The sequence below is a fragment of the Zasmidium cellare genome (genome assembly GCF_010093935.1).
Source record: "Zasmidium cellare ATCC 36951 unplaced genomic scaffold M409scaffold_41, whole genome shotgun sequence".
Classification (NCBI taxonomy): Eukaryota; Fungi; Ascomycota; class Dothideomycetes; order Mycosphaerellales; family Mycosphaerellaceae; genus Zasmidium; species Zasmidium cellare.
This window is the reverse complement of record NW_022986985.1, coordinates 308,217-323,455: the sequence shown is the minus strand read 5'-3', so window position 1 is coordinate 323,455 and position 15,239 is coordinate 308,217. Positions and strand designations below refer to the sequence as shown.

At 52.9% G+C, this 15,239-nt stretch overlaps 10 protein-coding genes across 10 annotated transcripts; 7 read left to right on the top strand and 3 right to left on the bottom strand.

Moving 5' to 3' along the window:
• Positions 1 to 9: 9 nt before the first annotated feature.
• M409DRAFT_69823 (uncharacterized protein) lies at positions 10 to 676 on the top strand (the record flags this gene model as incomplete). The annotated part of the gene is made up of 2 exons (XM_033818458.1): positions 10 to 557; positions 607 to 676. 2 exons carry the CDS (start codon positions 10 to 12, stop codon positions 674 to 676), a joined length of 618 nt encoding a protein of 205 aa, XP_033662382.1.
• A 170-nt stretch (positions 677 to 846) lies between these two features.
• On the bottom strand, positions 847 to 2,887 carry M409DRAFT_69822 (uncharacterized protein; the record flags this gene model as incomplete). Its single annotated transcript, XM_033818457.1, has 2 exons — positions 847 to 2,492; positions 2,863 to 2,887. The coding sequence occupies 2 exons, from the start codon at positions 2,885 to 2,887 to the stop codon at positions 847 to 849; spliced, it is 1,671 nt and encodes a 556-aa protein (XP_033662381.1).
• Positions 2,888 to 3,640: 753 nt separating this feature from the next.
• On the top strand, positions 3,641 to 4,720 carry M409DRAFT_28220 (uncharacterized protein; the record flags this gene model as incomplete). Its single annotated transcript, XM_033808931.1, has 2 exons — positions 3,641 to 4,460; positions 4,518 to 4,720. The coding sequence occupies 2 exons, from the start codon at positions 3,641 to 3,643 to the stop codon at positions 4,718 to 4,720; spliced, it is 1,023 nt and encodes a 340-aa protein (XP_033662380.1).
• Positions 4,721 to 5,009: 289 nt separating this feature from the next.
• Positions 5,010 to 6,349, top strand: M409DRAFT_69820 (uncharacterized protein; the record flags this gene model as incomplete). The annotated part of the gene is made up of 2 exons (XM_033818456.1): positions 5,010 to 5,241; positions 5,307 to 6,349. 2 exons carry the CDS (start codon positions 5,010 to 5,012, stop codon positions 6,347 to 6,349), a joined length of 1,275 nt encoding a protein of 424 aa, XP_033662379.1.
• Positions 6,350 to 6,368: 19 nt separating this feature from the next.
• Positions 6,369 to 8,550, bottom strand: M409DRAFT_69819 (uncharacterized protein; the record flags this gene model as incomplete). The annotated part of the gene is made up of 4 exons (XM_033818455.1): positions 6,369 to 7,180; positions 7,246 to 8,138; positions 8,197 to 8,219; positions 8,275 to 8,550. 4 exons carry the CDS (start codon positions 8,548 to 8,550, stop codon positions 6,369 to 6,371), a joined length of 2,004 nt encoding a protein of 667 aa, XP_033662378.1.
• A 246-nt stretch (positions 8,551 to 8,796) lies between these two features.
• M409DRAFT_59186 (uncharacterized protein) lies at positions 8,797 to 9,611 on the top strand (the record flags this gene model as incomplete). The annotated part of the gene is made up of 2 exons (XM_033814116.1): positions 8,797 to 8,892; positions 8,955 to 9,611. 2 exons carry the CDS (start codon positions 8,797 to 8,799, stop codon positions 9,609 to 9,611), a joined length of 753 nt encoding a protein of 250 aa, XP_033662377.1.
• Positions 9,612 to 9,844: 233 nt separating this feature from the next.
• M409DRAFT_69817 (uncharacterized protein) lies at positions 9,845 to 10,777 on the bottom strand (the record flags this gene model as incomplete). The annotated part of the gene is made up of 1 exon (XM_033818454.1): positions 9,845 to 10,777. The coding sequence occupies one exon, from the start codon at positions 10,775 to 10,777 to the stop codon at positions 9,845 to 9,847; it is 933 nt and encodes a 310-aa protein (XP_033662376.1).
• A 337-nt stretch (positions 10,778 to 11,114) lies between these two features.
• M409DRAFT_28215 (uncharacterized protein) lies at positions 11,115 to 12,184 on the top strand (the record flags this gene model as incomplete). The annotated part of the gene is made up of 4 exons (XM_033808930.1): positions 11,115 to 11,207; positions 11,256 to 11,391; positions 11,448 to 11,782; positions 11,834 to 12,184. 4 exons carry the CDS (start codon positions 11,115 to 11,117, stop codon positions 12,182 to 12,184), a joined length of 915 nt encoding a protein of 304 aa, XP_033662375.1.
• Positions 12,185 to 13,148: 964 nt separating this feature from the next.
• On the top strand, positions 13,149 to 13,915 carry M409DRAFT_28214 (uncharacterized protein; the record flags this gene model as incomplete). Its single annotated transcript, XM_033808929.1, has 6 exons — positions 13,149 to 13,229; positions 13,286 to 13,381; positions 13,435 to 13,503; positions 13,556 to 13,620; positions 13,673 to 13,824; positions 13,878 to 13,915. 6 exons carry the CDS (start codon positions 13,149 to 13,151, stop codon positions 13,913 to 13,915), a joined length of 501 nt encoding a protein of 166 aa, XP_033662374.1.
• Positions 13,916 to 14,532: 617 nt separating this feature from the next.
• M409DRAFT_28213 (uncharacterized protein) lies at positions 14,533 to 14,933 on the top strand (the record flags this gene model as incomplete). Its single annotated transcript, XM_033808928.1, has 2 exons — positions 14,533 to 14,863; positions 14,920 to 14,933. The coding sequence occupies 2 exons, from the start codon at positions 14,533 to 14,535 to the stop codon at positions 14,931 to 14,933; spliced, it is 345 nt and encodes a 114-aa protein (XP_033662373.1).
• Between the last annotated feature and the right edge of the window lie 306 nt (positions 14,934 to 15,239).

Here is a 15,239-nt window from a genome sequence, read left to right as displayed (position 1 = left end):
CTCACGCCCATGACAGGCGACGTCTCCTACGAAGCCTACAAAGGCGACGGCTCCGTCTCAGCCGGCTGGCCGGACCAAACCGACTGGATCGACTTCCGCAACATGTGGTTCATCAATCAAAACACCCTCATCAACAAACTCTGCGACAACACCCCCGCCGAAACCACAAACCTCTACAAGGCCATTCTCCAAGTCTCCACCTCCACCTCCGTCGACCCGCGCTTCATCCTCGCCGTCATCATGGAGGAATCGCACGGCTGCGTCCGCGTGCAGTCGACCTCCTTGTCCGTGACCAACCCAGGCCTGATGCAGTCCTACCAGGGCAAAGGCTCCTGTGCGTCCCCGACGCTGCTGAACCCGTGTCCGTGGAGCGAGATCGTGCAGATGATTAATGATGGCACGGCGCCGAATGCCGCCGGCGTGGATTTGAAGGATTTGTTGGGGGAGAGTAATAAGACGGATGTGAGTATGTATTATATTGCCAGTCGGATGTATAATAGTGGCAAGTTGAGTGTGGGCGCGGATGGGGAGTTGAGTGTTGGTGGGGCGAATGCTTGGTGAGTTTGAGTCGATGTTTGGCTTGGATGGTGCTGACGATGACGATAGTTATGCAGCGGATATTGCGAATCGGTTGAGGGGATATGTCGGTGGTAGCTGTGGTGACTCGACGGGATAAGTGAAAGTAGGGCTGGAAGGGTAGAGGAATAATGATGTGTCGAAATCTTTCATGAAGACTATAGCCCTGGTGGCTCGACGTAGTAATGGGTATGTAGGTCGAAGACTCGTATCGTAGATATCGTAATAACATGCAATCATGCAAAAAGGGGTATCTCCTTACAGAACCATTCATCCAAACAGCCAATAGTTCTCAGCATCTATGTCTTCGCATTTATCCTCGAACGGCCTGCAAAGAGGCTCGCAGACCGTCCCTGGAGGAGGAAGCTTGCCTTCCACCATGTATTTCTTCACGTGCTGCCACATACATTCTGACGCCGGCCAAAGAGCTCCGTGGCCAGCACTGTTCTGCTCCAAGAATACACTGCCATTAAAGCTGGCTGCCATCTTCTTCGCATTCTTGGCTGGAGTTGCTGGATCCAGCCTGTTGTTGACGAAAAGAATTGGCACTGATGAGTTGAAGGGTCCGTCGTATCGCCACTTCGTTCGTAACGAAGCAGGCCATGTCCAGCAAGAAATCTTGTAGTCAGCTTGGATGGCACCGCCCCATCCAAATCTTTCAGTCAAATTGGTGAGGTAGGTCTTGAACCCTTCAAGTTGCTCGTCGTACAGATAAGGTCCATCACTACAATGAACAGCAGGGCCGACTTCGCCTCCCATGTACCTGTTGATGAGAAGTTCATCGTTGAAGGACTCCTGAGTAGGTATAGGAAGCTGCCAAAAAGGCGGACCAGGGTTGACGTCGGTCATCAAATCGTTTAGGTACTTGGCAATCTTCTTGAAGAAGAACAGGGGTTGGTAGGTAGCGATAAAGAAGCCGTGTCGAACATCGTCCAAAGTAATTGGGGTAGCTCGTCCTTTTCCAGTCACATACGTAGGCGCACGTTGAAGTGCTTCGCTTGAGCTCTCCCATCGCGCTCTGATATCGTCTGAGCTCTTGTCGTATTCACGATAGAATGCACACTTCGACCCAGCAGCGAAGCAGGTTTCGAAGAAGATTTCTCGAATCTGAGCATGATCGTCAATACTGGCCTCGTACCGATTTTGCCAGTTGTCAGGATCCAAATTGGCGTCCAGTAGCATGCGTCCGACGTGTTCTGGATACATCGCAGCAAATGTCTGTCCCAAGAATGTGCCGTAAGACGTGCCTACGTACTGAAGCTTCGGGGTAGACTTAGAAAAGTCCGCTTTCACAGGAAATTGGTTGTCACGGCGGAAGATCGCAGTCCTACGCTGATCAACTTTCTTGACAATCTCCAGCATATCACGCGCTACGTAAGCGGTCGATACATGCTGGCGAATGTTCTCGCCGTCTTCAAACCTGCCGTTCTCGGTATTCGCGCAAAGCTGGCCACGTGCTTGCTCTGCAGCCCAGTTGTACTTCAGTGGATACTCCCCATCGGCCAGGCCACCAGCCGCTCGCTTCTGCTCATACCAGATCTCGCTCTCAACCGCCGAGTCGAAGCAATATGCGTTCGGCTTGCTGTGGAAAATGCCCCTAGGATCGAAAGATAGAATCTCATAGTGCTTGGGGCCATCCAGAAGATTCTGAAGGCGCTGTGAGATCTGAAGAGCCTGTTGAACTCCCGACCCGCCAGGACCTCCTGGGTTCGTGATGATGGTGCCGCCGTGGTCAGGGTGGGATTCTGGGACTTTTGCCGGTAACCGCACGATCGCCAGGGAAATGTTGTGCGGACTTGAGGAGTTGTTCCAGTCCAAAGGAACGGTTAAACGACTACAATCGAATTTTTCGTAGCATTTCTCGTAGTTGAGGTCGTTGGCTGAAGATATCGTGGTCCAATCAAATGTGGAGAATTCTTCAGCAGTCGGCGTCAACGGCGGCAATATTTCACGGGGCAGAAGTGCGGCGGCGAGGGGAATGCATAGTGATGCTGCTGCTGGAAGTAAGGTCTTCATTGTCGCATCGACTAGTTGGTCGTGGGCGTGATCCAAGAGTGAGGTGGAGGGGACAGAAGATTGCTGGATAGGTGATCTTTGAAGGTCACGGCGGCCGAAGCCAAGCGACTTCTGCCGATGTGTGGGATGCCTGCTTTGCTTTTGCTGCCATCTCTGCGACTGACCACTTCTTCATCCATGTCGGCGACAGACTTGACAAAATTGATGGCATGTGTCTCCAAGAGCACAGCCTGATGGAAGAAGTAAAGTTAAGACAGGGGCCCGACTCACGCAATGATGTTGACGTCGTGGACATGATTCGGACCGGCCGAGTGGTTAAATTTGCGGTGGCTGGGAGCTCAACGGGAAAGCCACCTCATGTCAACAACGACGATTACCTACAGAGTGTAACTGCGACTTCAATCTTGACCCGATGTCGATAGAAGCAACGCAAGTATTGGAACTGCGACAAGAAGGCATGACGCTTGAACTGGCATACCTTCTGTCACTCGAAGCCGCGACCAGAGCCATAGTCATCATCTTCAAGGCCAGAAAGAGTGTTGAGTACCCAAGACAATCGACTAGAGAGAATGACTCTGAGGAAAGTCCCATTTCGTGGACGCCTCCTTCCATTATCACAATTTCTAGATGTCCGTTTTCTTCATCTCGGCCCTAGCAACCCTCCACGCTCCCAAAATCTGCCTGAACAATGATCCGTCCAGCAGAACAGCTACTTCATCAAGTCTCACCTTGCGTCAACCACGCGAAAAGGCGACGGTCTCGCTGGGCATGCTTACTGCTCCTCCCAGACCCACATCAGGACAGATTGACCAGATCTAGAAGCTCCAAGAAGCTCTCCGCAAGTTTCCTGATAAACCATCACGATCGAGCGGAGTGAGATAGCGCAGTACGACATGGAGAACGAATGCGGTGCTGTCGAGGACATGCATACGAGTGTCATGGGCTGGCTTCGTTATGACACTAGAGCCCAAGAGTACATCGACATTCTACCGGCTTCATATTGGACGCTTGAACGAACATACTCAGAGAAGAATATCAAACGATCAATATGGCCAACTCTCTTCCACGAACCCTCCCAGCGTCCTGGTACTGCAGTAAACCGCTCTACTCCCTCGAGCAACGTGCCGTCTTTCTCAAGTCCTGGTATCTCCTGGGCCCTGTAACCAAGTTCAAAGAGAACGAGCCTGTGGTCTACGAATATGCCGGTGTAACTCTCACAGCAACTCGAGCAACGCCAGACGACTCTTCCATCGCGGTTGTTGATGACAAGGGCAACCGCCCCAAGACTCACCTCACACCTACCGGCCTGCTATTCAGTACAATCTCAGAAGCAGCGCCTTCGTTCCATGACTTCTTCCCAGGCCTGGAAGACGTCCTATCAACAGTCGACTTCCGTGTCCGGCCATACCGCCGTTCGATCTCATATCATGGCGACTTCAACTGGAAGACCATGGTCGATGGATACCAAGAGTGCCTCCACTGCGCATACACGCACCCTTCATTCAGCGTGTTGTACCCACCAACCTCCTACGCCGTGATCAATCACCACAACTGGTGCCGCCACATTGCCGATCCGGAGAAGCCAGACGATGGAGTTTTCCTGTATCTTTTCCCTATCGGCACTTTGAACGTCTACGGCGGAGGTATTTCTCAGTTCAGAGTGTGTCCGACCGAGGAGCCGGGAGGCACGAGGATGGAATTCGACTATTACAACGTGGAGGAAGGGGAGAAATTCGAGGAGTACTACAAGTTCGTCAGGCAGGTCGCCATTGAGGACTACGGATTGTGCGAGAAGGCGCAGAGCAATCTCGAGAGAGGAATCTACGCAGAAGGGATCTTGAACCCCGTGAAGGAGACAGGCGTTGCCTGTAAGTCTTCCCATCCCATCGACCAACAACCACAACACTACTGACATGACCACGCAGACTACCAACAACGCGTCCTCGAAATGGTCCTCTCCCAACACCACGAAGACAAGCAGAACAAGAAGAACCTCCAACACCGCCCAGCTGACGGAGCGTCGACCGATGCGACTGCAAGCTCCCAATCCGAGCTGGATAGCAGCTCCTATTCAGGTAATTTTAACTTCACGACACGCGCGGGTGCAGGGATTGCGGTCTCAACGTAGATATCGCTGCTTGGTGGGTTTGATGCAGAGCTGATGTGGAGATGGCTTGGGGTGCTACTGCGTATGTGGTTGTTGTAGCATGATTCTGTTGTCAGTTGGATGCGGAGTGGATGGGGCAATGATGCTATTGCAAGCTGGTGCTGATGATAAATGTTTCTAATCTTACGTTGTTCACGAGGAATAAGGAGCTGTTTTTCTGATTGTTTCGATCTTTCCCCGTTGCAACACTCCATCATCGCCTTCCATTACTGTCCCAAGCACCATGGTCACTCACTCCCTCCACGAAACAATGGACGCAGCCTCGCCCTACCTCACCGCGGCGGCATCCCTCCTCCTCGCCACCCTCCTAACCCTCTACCTCCCCTCCCTCCTCACCACCATCCCCGCCAAACTCCTCTCCCTCAAAACCTCCCTCCTCACCAAACCAACCACCAAACCAACACCCCCTCCCTCCCCACCCCTCGCCGTAACAAAAGAACCCGACTTCCCACCCAACTGGTACACATCCCCAGCCCTCTACGGTAATTCCCAACTCCACAAACCTCCCTCAGAGCCACAGCTGATCAATGCCTTTTCGAAATCACAGCCCTCGAACAACGCTCCATCCTCTCCAAAACCTGGCTCCACATCTGCCACACCTCGCTCTTCACCCACCCAGGCGACTACCGCACCTTCACGCTCGCGAACTTCAGCTTCATCCTCATCCTGGGCAAAGACCACAAACTGCGCGCCTTCCACAACGTCTGTCGGCATCGGGCGTATACAGTCTGCACGAGGCCCGAAGGGCGGAGCACGTTGTTGCGGTGCAAGTATCATGGCTGGACGTACGATTCGATGGGGAGGTTGGTCAAGGCGCCCAAGTTTGATGATATTGAAGGTGAAGTGGAGGGGTTTAGGAAGGATGAGAATGGGTTGTTTGAGATTAGGAGTTGGGTGGATAGTAGTGGTTTCCTCTATGTGAACTTCGACGTGCTCGGTAGTGATGGATTAACTATAAGGGTGGGTGTTCCGATGAGGGCGAGTTTGAGTTTGGTGCATAGTTGGGTGGTGGAGAGTGGGTTCAATTGGAAGATCGCGATTCCCTCTGGATCGTTTCGCGTCAAGGCGTTGGCGACGAAGAGCAGGATGCCTGAGTTGCTCGGGCGTGTGGCGAACAGTCTTGGATCATGGAAGTGGCCGGCCGAATTTGAGCTCGCTCCATTGACCAGGCTGTTGCGGTCCGCTAAAGGAGATGTCTTCCTGACGGTATCGATCATTCCGACTGGAAGCCAATCTTGCAATCTCGCATGCCATCTGTACTCTGCGAGGGCTGATGCAAAGATCGAGACTCCGGTACCCATCATCAAGCAGGAGATTGCGGCGCGTGTCGACAAGTTGCAGAACATCTTCGATGAAGTCAAGGAGACCGGAGAGATTCCAGACGCACAGTCTCAGGAAGCTCTGCTCGCCGAGATCAAAGCACATTCGAGGCTCGAACGCTTGATGGGCGAAGAGGTGTTTCCGGCTAGTCGGTTGCGAGAAAGCAGTCAGGCCTGCAAGGTTGCCGACGACTTGTGCAGACAACTGGAAGCCGAAGCCGCGACCGAATCCGCTGTCAAGAATAAGGGCGGTGATGCTCTAGCTTGGTGAAAACAAAGGTCGACCGTTTTCACTTAATCACTCCCTGATCATCCTGATAAGCCGATGCAAAGTCCATCCCCGCAAGCTGGCTCTGTATCTGATCGATCTCCTTCGACAAGTCCTCGACATTTTGCGACAGGGCGGACACTTCATCAAACTTCCGGCGTTTGTTGGCGTCTGCGATCATCTCGGACACGAAGAACTTCTGCTCTTCCAACACGATCAAGCGCTCTTTCAAGCTCTTCTCTTCTGCCTCCAGGGCAGTGACTGCGGCGGAGCTTTCGCTGCTGGTTCGGCTACTGCTTGGTCTCGGTCCATGTCCGTTGACTATCGAGTTGTATCGAATGGAAGACAGCGCACTCTGCGGCTTGCCATTGCTAGCAAGTGGTGGGCTGCGCATGCCATTTGGTGTTGCATGTTTCATAATCTTCGGTAACGATTTCAAGGGCAACATATGAATATGGAGAAAGCTTAGAGCCTTCTGGTAGATGGCCCTCTGCAGTTGCTCCTGCGCGGGATTGTTCGTTGGCATGTCTCGTATCCGTCTGGAGGCCACATCATACTGAGTGAACGCATCCATGAGCCGCTTTCGTACTTTCGAGGCTTCTGCTAGCTGTGCGGGTGTAGGTGGATTGTCAGGATCCTGCAGTGGGGCCAGTAGCCGTTGGAACTTGGGTAGGAGTAGTCGAATGCCATGTTCGAATTGAACAAGATTTTGATACGCGCGCTGATCCGGTGTTTGCTTGTTGAGCTCCCTCGCAAAGTCGGCTTTGCTGAAGATAGTTCGTTGGCAGTCTTTGCACATGCGAACATCGACAGCTACCTTGGCGCCATTCTTCTCTGAAAGCAAGTCAGCAGCTGGTCGATATTAGTGTTTGACAAGATGGGGACATGATCCGACTTACGAGCATCGACATCAAGTCCAATCTCGTTCGAACAACCGGTGTTTGGGTCGCCGCATACGACTCGCCCGCAAATGCGACAATGATGCCGGCGCAGGCTGTACTGCGAAAAGGGTTGCTGGCAGAAAGGACATTCAGCCACAGTGGCATCGTCTTGCCAAGGAACGACAGTCTGCTCAAGAGCTCTGATTTGAGGCTTGTTGCCCGATATCGACGACCACAGCAAGCTTCCCGTACTTTGCTCCTGTTCTAGCGGTGGAGGATTGGCAAGTAGTTGGGTCAGTCTCGTAAGTCTAGTCTCGAGTCGGGTGGTTTCAAGGTTTCGCTTGTCGACTGTCTTCCGCCGCACACTCTTGAAGAAGTCGGTATGATTGCGCTCGAGCCCAGTGTGGTCATTGTAGCCCTCTCGACTCTTGTAGCACGTCTCACAGACTCGGCACCATAGCCCACGAGCAGGTTCATGCTTGGCAGATCTTGATAGCTTCATCTGGTACATAGTATGCTCATCGCAGAAGAGCTTGCCACAGTGTCGACAGTTGACCTGTCCATTTGCAGTTCCCAACTTCTTTCCACACAGCGGATCTGAACAGTCGTCATATCCTCGAGGACGCTGCCAATGCGCTCGTGTAACGACCTCATCCGGATCTGGAGTCGCAGGCTCTTTGGGTGCAGGAGCTGGAGAAGAGTCCCGACCAACTGTAGCCGCAACCGCCTGAATCGCCTGGACCGGAGCCGGCGCATCATTATTCGACTCAAACACCTCCAATCCCCTCAGTTTCTGGTTGATGAGTGCCAGCGGCTGGAACTTCTTTGCCTTTGTCATCTGTTGTTTGAACCAAGTCTTCGCCTCGTCCTGTTCGATCTCCTCCAAGTTGGCGTGGTTATCGTCGATATGTCTATGCCAGTCAGGGATGCTCTGCCGCCAACGACGGTACATATGGTATGCATACCTACCTGTTCAGCTGAAGAAGCGTCAACTGCTTCCGTTAGCTATGCTTGCTTTATCCTTCTATTGCAGGTATTGTATCCTACCATCTCTTCATTGCATATCGGACAGACCAGCCGGGAGCTGGCGGCGGCTGCCGCTTGGGCAGAGCCATGCTCGTCAAGAGCCACCCGGGAGGTGAGATCCTCATTCTCGGTGGAGATGGGCGTGCTCGAAGTCTGCGAACTCAACGAGACGGAGCTCTCGGAGGGTGATAGGAGGCCGATCTGTCTGGGCTGGGGTGGTTGCGCTGGAGGAGGCGCTGCGAGGCCCTTCCCGTTGCCGAGTACTCGTCCGCCCCCGAGGCTTCTGCGGGCAGCCATAGCAGTCGATTATTATTTCCCAGTTCTCCAGCTTCGATCGGGTTCCATGTTGCGCTGGGTGCGGCACGGCGGCGACGTCAGCTACTGCTTGCTGGACGTGCACTGCAGCTCGAGTGAAGTCGCGAAGGATCCCCAAGCCTCAGGCACGACATTGCGGGGCCGCTTTGACTTTCACATGCCAATGAAGCATGATATCTTTGTCTTTTCTCCGCAACCCGTCACACACCTGCATCGACAACCACCACAATGGCAGAATCATTTCCTGAAGTCCAAGGCGGAGGGTCATTGATCCTTGCCTGGCAGGTCAAGAACAAGAAAGTCCTAGTCGTCGGCGGCGGAGAGGTACGCTCACTATCAAAACCTTGATACTTAGCAGAGTATTGACATTAACACTCACAGCACAGGTCGCCGCCGGCCGCATCCTCAACCTCCTCAACGCCGATGCCTCCGTAACCGTAATCTCACCAACCTCAGGCCTAAACCCGGAAGTCGCCCATCGAGTCCAAAACAACCAAGTCACGCATCTAGATAAGAAATTCGAACCCTCCGATCTCGACGACCCAGACATCACAATGGTCCTGACGGCCATCGACGACCCAGAAGCATCGTCCCAGATCTGGAAACTGTGCAAAGAGAAGCGTTTACCCGCGAATATCGCAGACGTGCCTCCGGAATGCGACTTTTACTTTGGAAGTGTACATCGCGATGGACCGTTGCAGATTATGGTGTCGACGAATGGGAATGGACCGAAGATGGCCAATATCGTGCGGAGAAGGATCGCGAGCAATCTACCGCCGAACATGGGTGATGCGATCAAGAAGGTGGGGAAATTGAGGAAGAAGTTGAGAGAGGTTGCGCCGCAGCCTGAGGAGGGACCCAAGAGGATGCAGTGGATGAGCAAGGTGTGCGTGCAGTGGAGTTTGGAGGATCTCTGTGATATGAGTGAGGAGGATATGGAGATGTTACTGCAGTCTTATGCCCCGGATCAGGTGCCTAGCCTGGTGGATGTACGAGGGCCGTGGGAGTTTGATGGGAGCTTTGGGTGGGCTTGTGTGGTTTGAAGTGAAAACCGAGAGATACCACTGTACGATGTGCGATGAGAGAGTATGGCGTTGGAAACGGCTGGCCATGTGAGATGATTGAACGTTTTCGCCCTTTTTGTCCGTATCTATACAAGCGGTACAAGAAGGAACGCTGTACATTGAGCAGAGAGTGAGAGCTCTTCATTCTTACCCGACCTCGAGACCGATCCAGTTGCCCAGACGCCAGGGTATCGGGTACATCATAACTTACATCAACATCGCGACCGTCTGTCGACCAGCCTTATCGAACCACCGTTTGGCCTCTCTTCACACAAAGCCAACGCCGGTTCGTCTTCCCTCCGTTTGCCGTTGAACCTCCCCAGCAACCAATCCGTCACAGACACCACTCTCGTCATCCGGTCATAGTGTCCTCCCTCCTCAGTATGCTCGATCGTATGCTTGACCACCCTCCCCTTATCATCAAACTCAAAGATGAAAATCCCCTGGAACTCCTCCGCATCTTTCCCTCCATTCGACTCTTCATCTTTCGTCCCCGCAATAAACCCCCTAATCTTCTCGACAGGGTCCTTCGCAACCGCAAGTCCCATCCCACGATAGATGCCTCCCGTTCCATCGCGATGTGTGGTTTTCCCGCAGGTTTTCCATTTTACGATTAACTTCTCTTCTCGGTTTTCGAGGGCTACTGCGCTCCCGCCATTGCGCACCATCCGCTCGGAGAGAATCACAAGGTGGACGTTCCCAACCAGTGGCATTCGGCCCCAGGCTACTGGAGCTGTCCATAGCGCTGCGATGTACGCGAGCCGGCCAGAGACGGTAGGGAGGTGTGGATGCGTGGAGGGGAAGAGATGCAGAGTGATATTCGGCGACAGGATCTCCGAAGGTAGAGGCTCTTTCAACAGCGTAGGCAATCTCTCATGCAAGACCCTCACAGTCTTTCCCAGCTTGATCGTTCGCTCGTCGGGCGGTTTGTGGTCACTGCCAACCCCCTGCTGTTGACGAGAGGCCGCAGCGCTGAACCAGAAGTCACGGTCGATGTCGTTGACTTGTGCGAAACATCGGCAGTTCTGAAGACATGATCGTGGATCGCTGCAAGGTCGGACGGAGGCCGCGAGTCTGGTCGTTTTGGTCACGGCATTGTTGGTTGTTGTTATCGCGCGGAGGCGTGCTGGCAGAAGCGTTCGCATCAGCCGGCCGGTTGGCGTCATCTGATGTCGAGCTGGGGGTGTTGTTCCATTGCAGAGTTGGAGAGTATTTTGATGCCGGTCGTTGCGAGTTCGTTCGTTGTTTGTGGAGAGAAATCTGGAGCTTTGGAGAATTTGCGCACGGGCCAGTTTCGAGTGAATGACGTAGATATCCAATGAAACGGCACTTGAAGATCATAGACAAGGTATATCAATTCCATCGCTGCCAAGATGGATTCTGCGTTTGAGCTGCTCTCTCAGACGAGGGTAGAGCTATCTTCGAGTTGCAGACACTTTATACCGCCATAACCGACACGACACTACTTGAGAAACTACGACGATGTCGTCAGGAGGCAAGAGGATCGTATTTACTGGCGGCTCAGGGAAGGCTGGCCGCCATGCCATTCCAGAACTGTTGAAGAAGGGTCACAAGGTAGTCTGTGAGATCGTAAGCTTTATGGCTGGAGACTGACTTCCTCAGGTCCTCAATCTGGATCTCGTCGACTTCCCAGACCCCAATGCCGGAGTATTCACTCTCAAATGCGATTTGACAGATGAAGGTCAGGTCTTCAATGCCCTAACAACTCACTATAATATGGGCGAAGGATACGAGCAAGGTCCGAAGACCCTCACCGAGATGCTTAAGTGTCCATGTTTTGACATTGCGTTGCAGGCTATCCAGAGCCGCCTCCGGATGCAGTCATCCACTTCGGTGCCTATGCTCGCAACATGATTGTTCCGGATAATGAGTGCTTCAAGGCGAATGTCACCTCGACATACAACGTGATCGAAGCGGCGTGTAAATTGGGGGTCAAGAAAATAGTCATTGCCAGCTCAGAGACGACCTACGGCGTTTGCTTCTCTGAAGGCGATTCTGACTATCACTCGTTCCCGCTCGAAGAAGACTACGACTGTGACCCAGCTGATTCGTATGCCCTGTCGAAGCTTTGCGGTGAGCAGACCGCAAGGACCTTTGCGCGCCGTTTCAAGAACGATATCTACGCTTTAGTATTACCTTCCCACGATCGAATATTATTCTCAAGTGCTAACATCTGCCAGAAAATTGGCAACGTAATCGAGCCCCACGAGTATTCCAACTTCGAAAAATACGTCAACGAGCCCATGACGAGAAAACGCAATGCCTGGTCATACATCGACGCGAGAGATCTTGGGCAAATTTGCAACCTCTGCATCGAGAAGTCCGGTCTGGGCTTCCAGCTCTTCAATGCCACCAACACAACGATCACGACCAAGATCCCTACCGAGCAGTTCTTGAAAGAGAACTGCCCGAATGTTCCCATTACCAGGAAGATGGACGAATGGGAGGCGCCTCTTAGCAACCGTAAGATCCGGGAGGTCTTGGGGTTTGTTGAAGAGCACAATTGGAGGAAGTACTATCAGCCTTCGTAGGGCTTCACCAGGCATCACAAACAATCAATGCATCGGGCTTCAGCCAAAACCTTTGCTGTGTGATCTCAGCTACATCATCTGTGCATTCATCCATCGACCTCCGCCATGCCGGATGTTGCGGGCTTGGGGAACATGCTCGAGAGCAGCGAATGCCAACATTAACGTGCGATGAGTATCCAGCCACGATGAAATCATGAGGGAAAATCATTCTATTTGTCAATTCGACTTTTACCAACAACATGCCGAGAGCCTGCCCCTTGTTATTAGTCGAAGTTCAGACTGTGAGGTCATACTCACTTGATTCTCAGTAGGGCAAGCAGCTTGCATATCAAGGATGAACGACATTCTGGAGCACGACACACAGGCCTCACAGCTCTCGGGCAGCCCTTGCAGAGCCTAGGCTGCACGTCGATCTCAAGACGAGGGCCACCACGTGGTGCCGTGCCTCTCAGCAACATCTCACCGCCGAAGATGTCATTGACAGCGCCGAGATCTTGTGCAGCTCTTCTATACCACTGAAACAGCGTCGATCATGCAAGGATAAGCTCCTGTCAAAGGCAAGTCCCTGTCTGAAACTTCCAAAACCGTTCCCTGGCCCCCTGCTAGGTGTGCATCCCCAGTCAATGGCAACTCTATTGCTAACCTTAAGTACACTGCCATACTCTTGGACGAACCATTCAAGTCAGTGTCTTGATTGACAGCTCAAGCCATTGGCGCCAAACGGCCAAGATGGTGAAGCAGGTTGTATACCACAGATTTCAGCCTTTTCCTTGAGCTCATCATTCCGCCGAATCCGAATGATGGACGTCAATGTCGACTACGAAAAGATATATAAAGCGATAGGTGATGCTGTCTTCCTCCATCATCAAGCAGAGCATCAACACTCTTCAGATCACCTCGACAACCACCTCATAGAACTTCTGCGACTCTTCTTGGAGCTCCAAAGCCAACAGCCAACACCAACATGCAATTCAAGTACATCGCCGCCTTCATCGCTTCCCTTGCCGTCAACGGCGCTCTGGCTATTCCAGTGTCTGATGCTGAGGTTAGTCTAAGCACCGTGATACAGCTCTATTGTCTGCTTCCACTGACGCCCCACAGGCCATGAATGCAGCTCTTGAGGACGCTGCCTTGCAGGCCCGCGCCGAGCAGATCGAACAAGCCGATCAATTTTGGGACGACGACTTCTTGGATTGGGTGAGCCCAGCCGATGACAAGTTTCAACGACACCATGCTGATGCCTACGCTAGGATAAAGCCAAGGTCATGAGACGTGCTGAGCAGATCGAACAAGCTGGTCAATTCTGGGACGATGACTTCGTAAGCTGAGTTCATCATCAAGTTCAGTGACTATTGCTGATGCCTCCGGCAGGATAAGGCCAAGGTCATGAAGCGTGCCGAGCAGGCTCAACAGGCTCAGCAGGCCCGGCAAGGCAAGTCTCCTACTCCATCGAACCATTATAACAGCAATGATTGACATTTCCTATAGGAAACCAATGGTTCGGTTGGCCGAATGTCGGCTTCCGAGCCGGGTTCAACTTCAACAACCGGTTCTTGTTCCAGCAGCAGAACCCATGGCTCTGGCAGAACCAACTCTGGGGCAGGCGAGGCTGGTGGGGATGGTAAATGCTGAGTTTACGGGTAGGTGGCGATAGATAACTCGACTTCTTGGACACCCAGCTGACACCGAACAGCATCGAAGTTGAACACGATTGTCACGAGTATGAACTGATGAAGGCGTAACAGCGGTGGATCGGTCGCTTTAGTCAATGGTTAGTTGGCAATTGTCAGACAGTGCTTAATGAATGATTGATCGATTGCTTCCCTATCATAACCCATACCACTCTCTTCTCACCTAAAAGCATTCCACACGTGCGAAAGACGTCGCAGACCGAGGCTGAAGGATTTGGAACAAAGACAACGGTCTGGCTCGAAGTCTGTCTCGCGGTTGCCACGCGGCATTCCTTCTTGATCCTACTGCGTGCGCCGATCTTGCTTCATCAGGCTGCGACAGACACCGATATCTCACGCTACGATTTTGGGTCCGGGTTCAAGCTACACCGGCGCGAGGACAAACCCTGAATCGTTAGAGGGACGAAGTTCATCCCAAGAGATTTCGAATGGCTTTTGGAGTTCGAATCTTTCTTCGTCAGCCTACTGCATCCTCTGTACACAATTGCACATCACAACTGACTCTCCTACCATCCCTCCCAAACCTTGTCAACAACCAAACACAACCCGCCCCCCAACGCCACCGAAATCGAATCCCACATCCACTCCATCGTCACCGACCTCTGCGCCGCCGTTAACGTCCGCAACTTCTCCGCCACCGCCTCACCCTGGAACATCATGTCCGCCTCCTTCTCTGGCCTCGCCGCCGTCAGCGGCGACCCCCTCGGCAAACCCTCCGGCGCCATGAACCTCTCCGAATACCTCGACGGCCTCTCGCGGCTCTGCGAGTTCTTCCCGGATTTCCGCGTCATGCCTGTCAGCATCAATCCGGAGGCTACGTCGAGGAAGCGGGCGAGCTGTTTGTTGAGTATGGAGTATAGTGGGATGGGGGAGGGGATTGTGAGACCTTGTGTTGCAACGTTGGACTTTCGACTCGTGGAGGGGGAGGGCTGGGTTTGTACGAAGATGGTTAGTTTTGAGGGGTTGTTGGGGGATGGATTTGAGTTTCGTGAGTATGGTCTTGGAGTTGGGTGGGTGTTTTGGTTGCTGACTTTTCTTTTGCAGCTGGTATGGCGTGAGGCCGTGAGGGAGGGCACGAGGTTATTTCACGTATGTTCACCAACAAGGAGGGGTCTCTGCATCGAAGTCGACGCGGGAAGACAGCAAGGCTCCTACGATAGGCCACGGATCGGAGACAACAGAAACGAGAACATCGGCCTCCATGTCAACAGGCTCCTCATTACATGTCCTTACCATCGGGTTGGAGGATCAGACACGATGGCACCAGAGCCGATCAGCGGACAGAAGACAGGAAACAGTTCGACGAGGAGTCGATGAGCAAGCACGTACAACTAAGGTGTCACGAAAGATCCTGGATAGAGGAC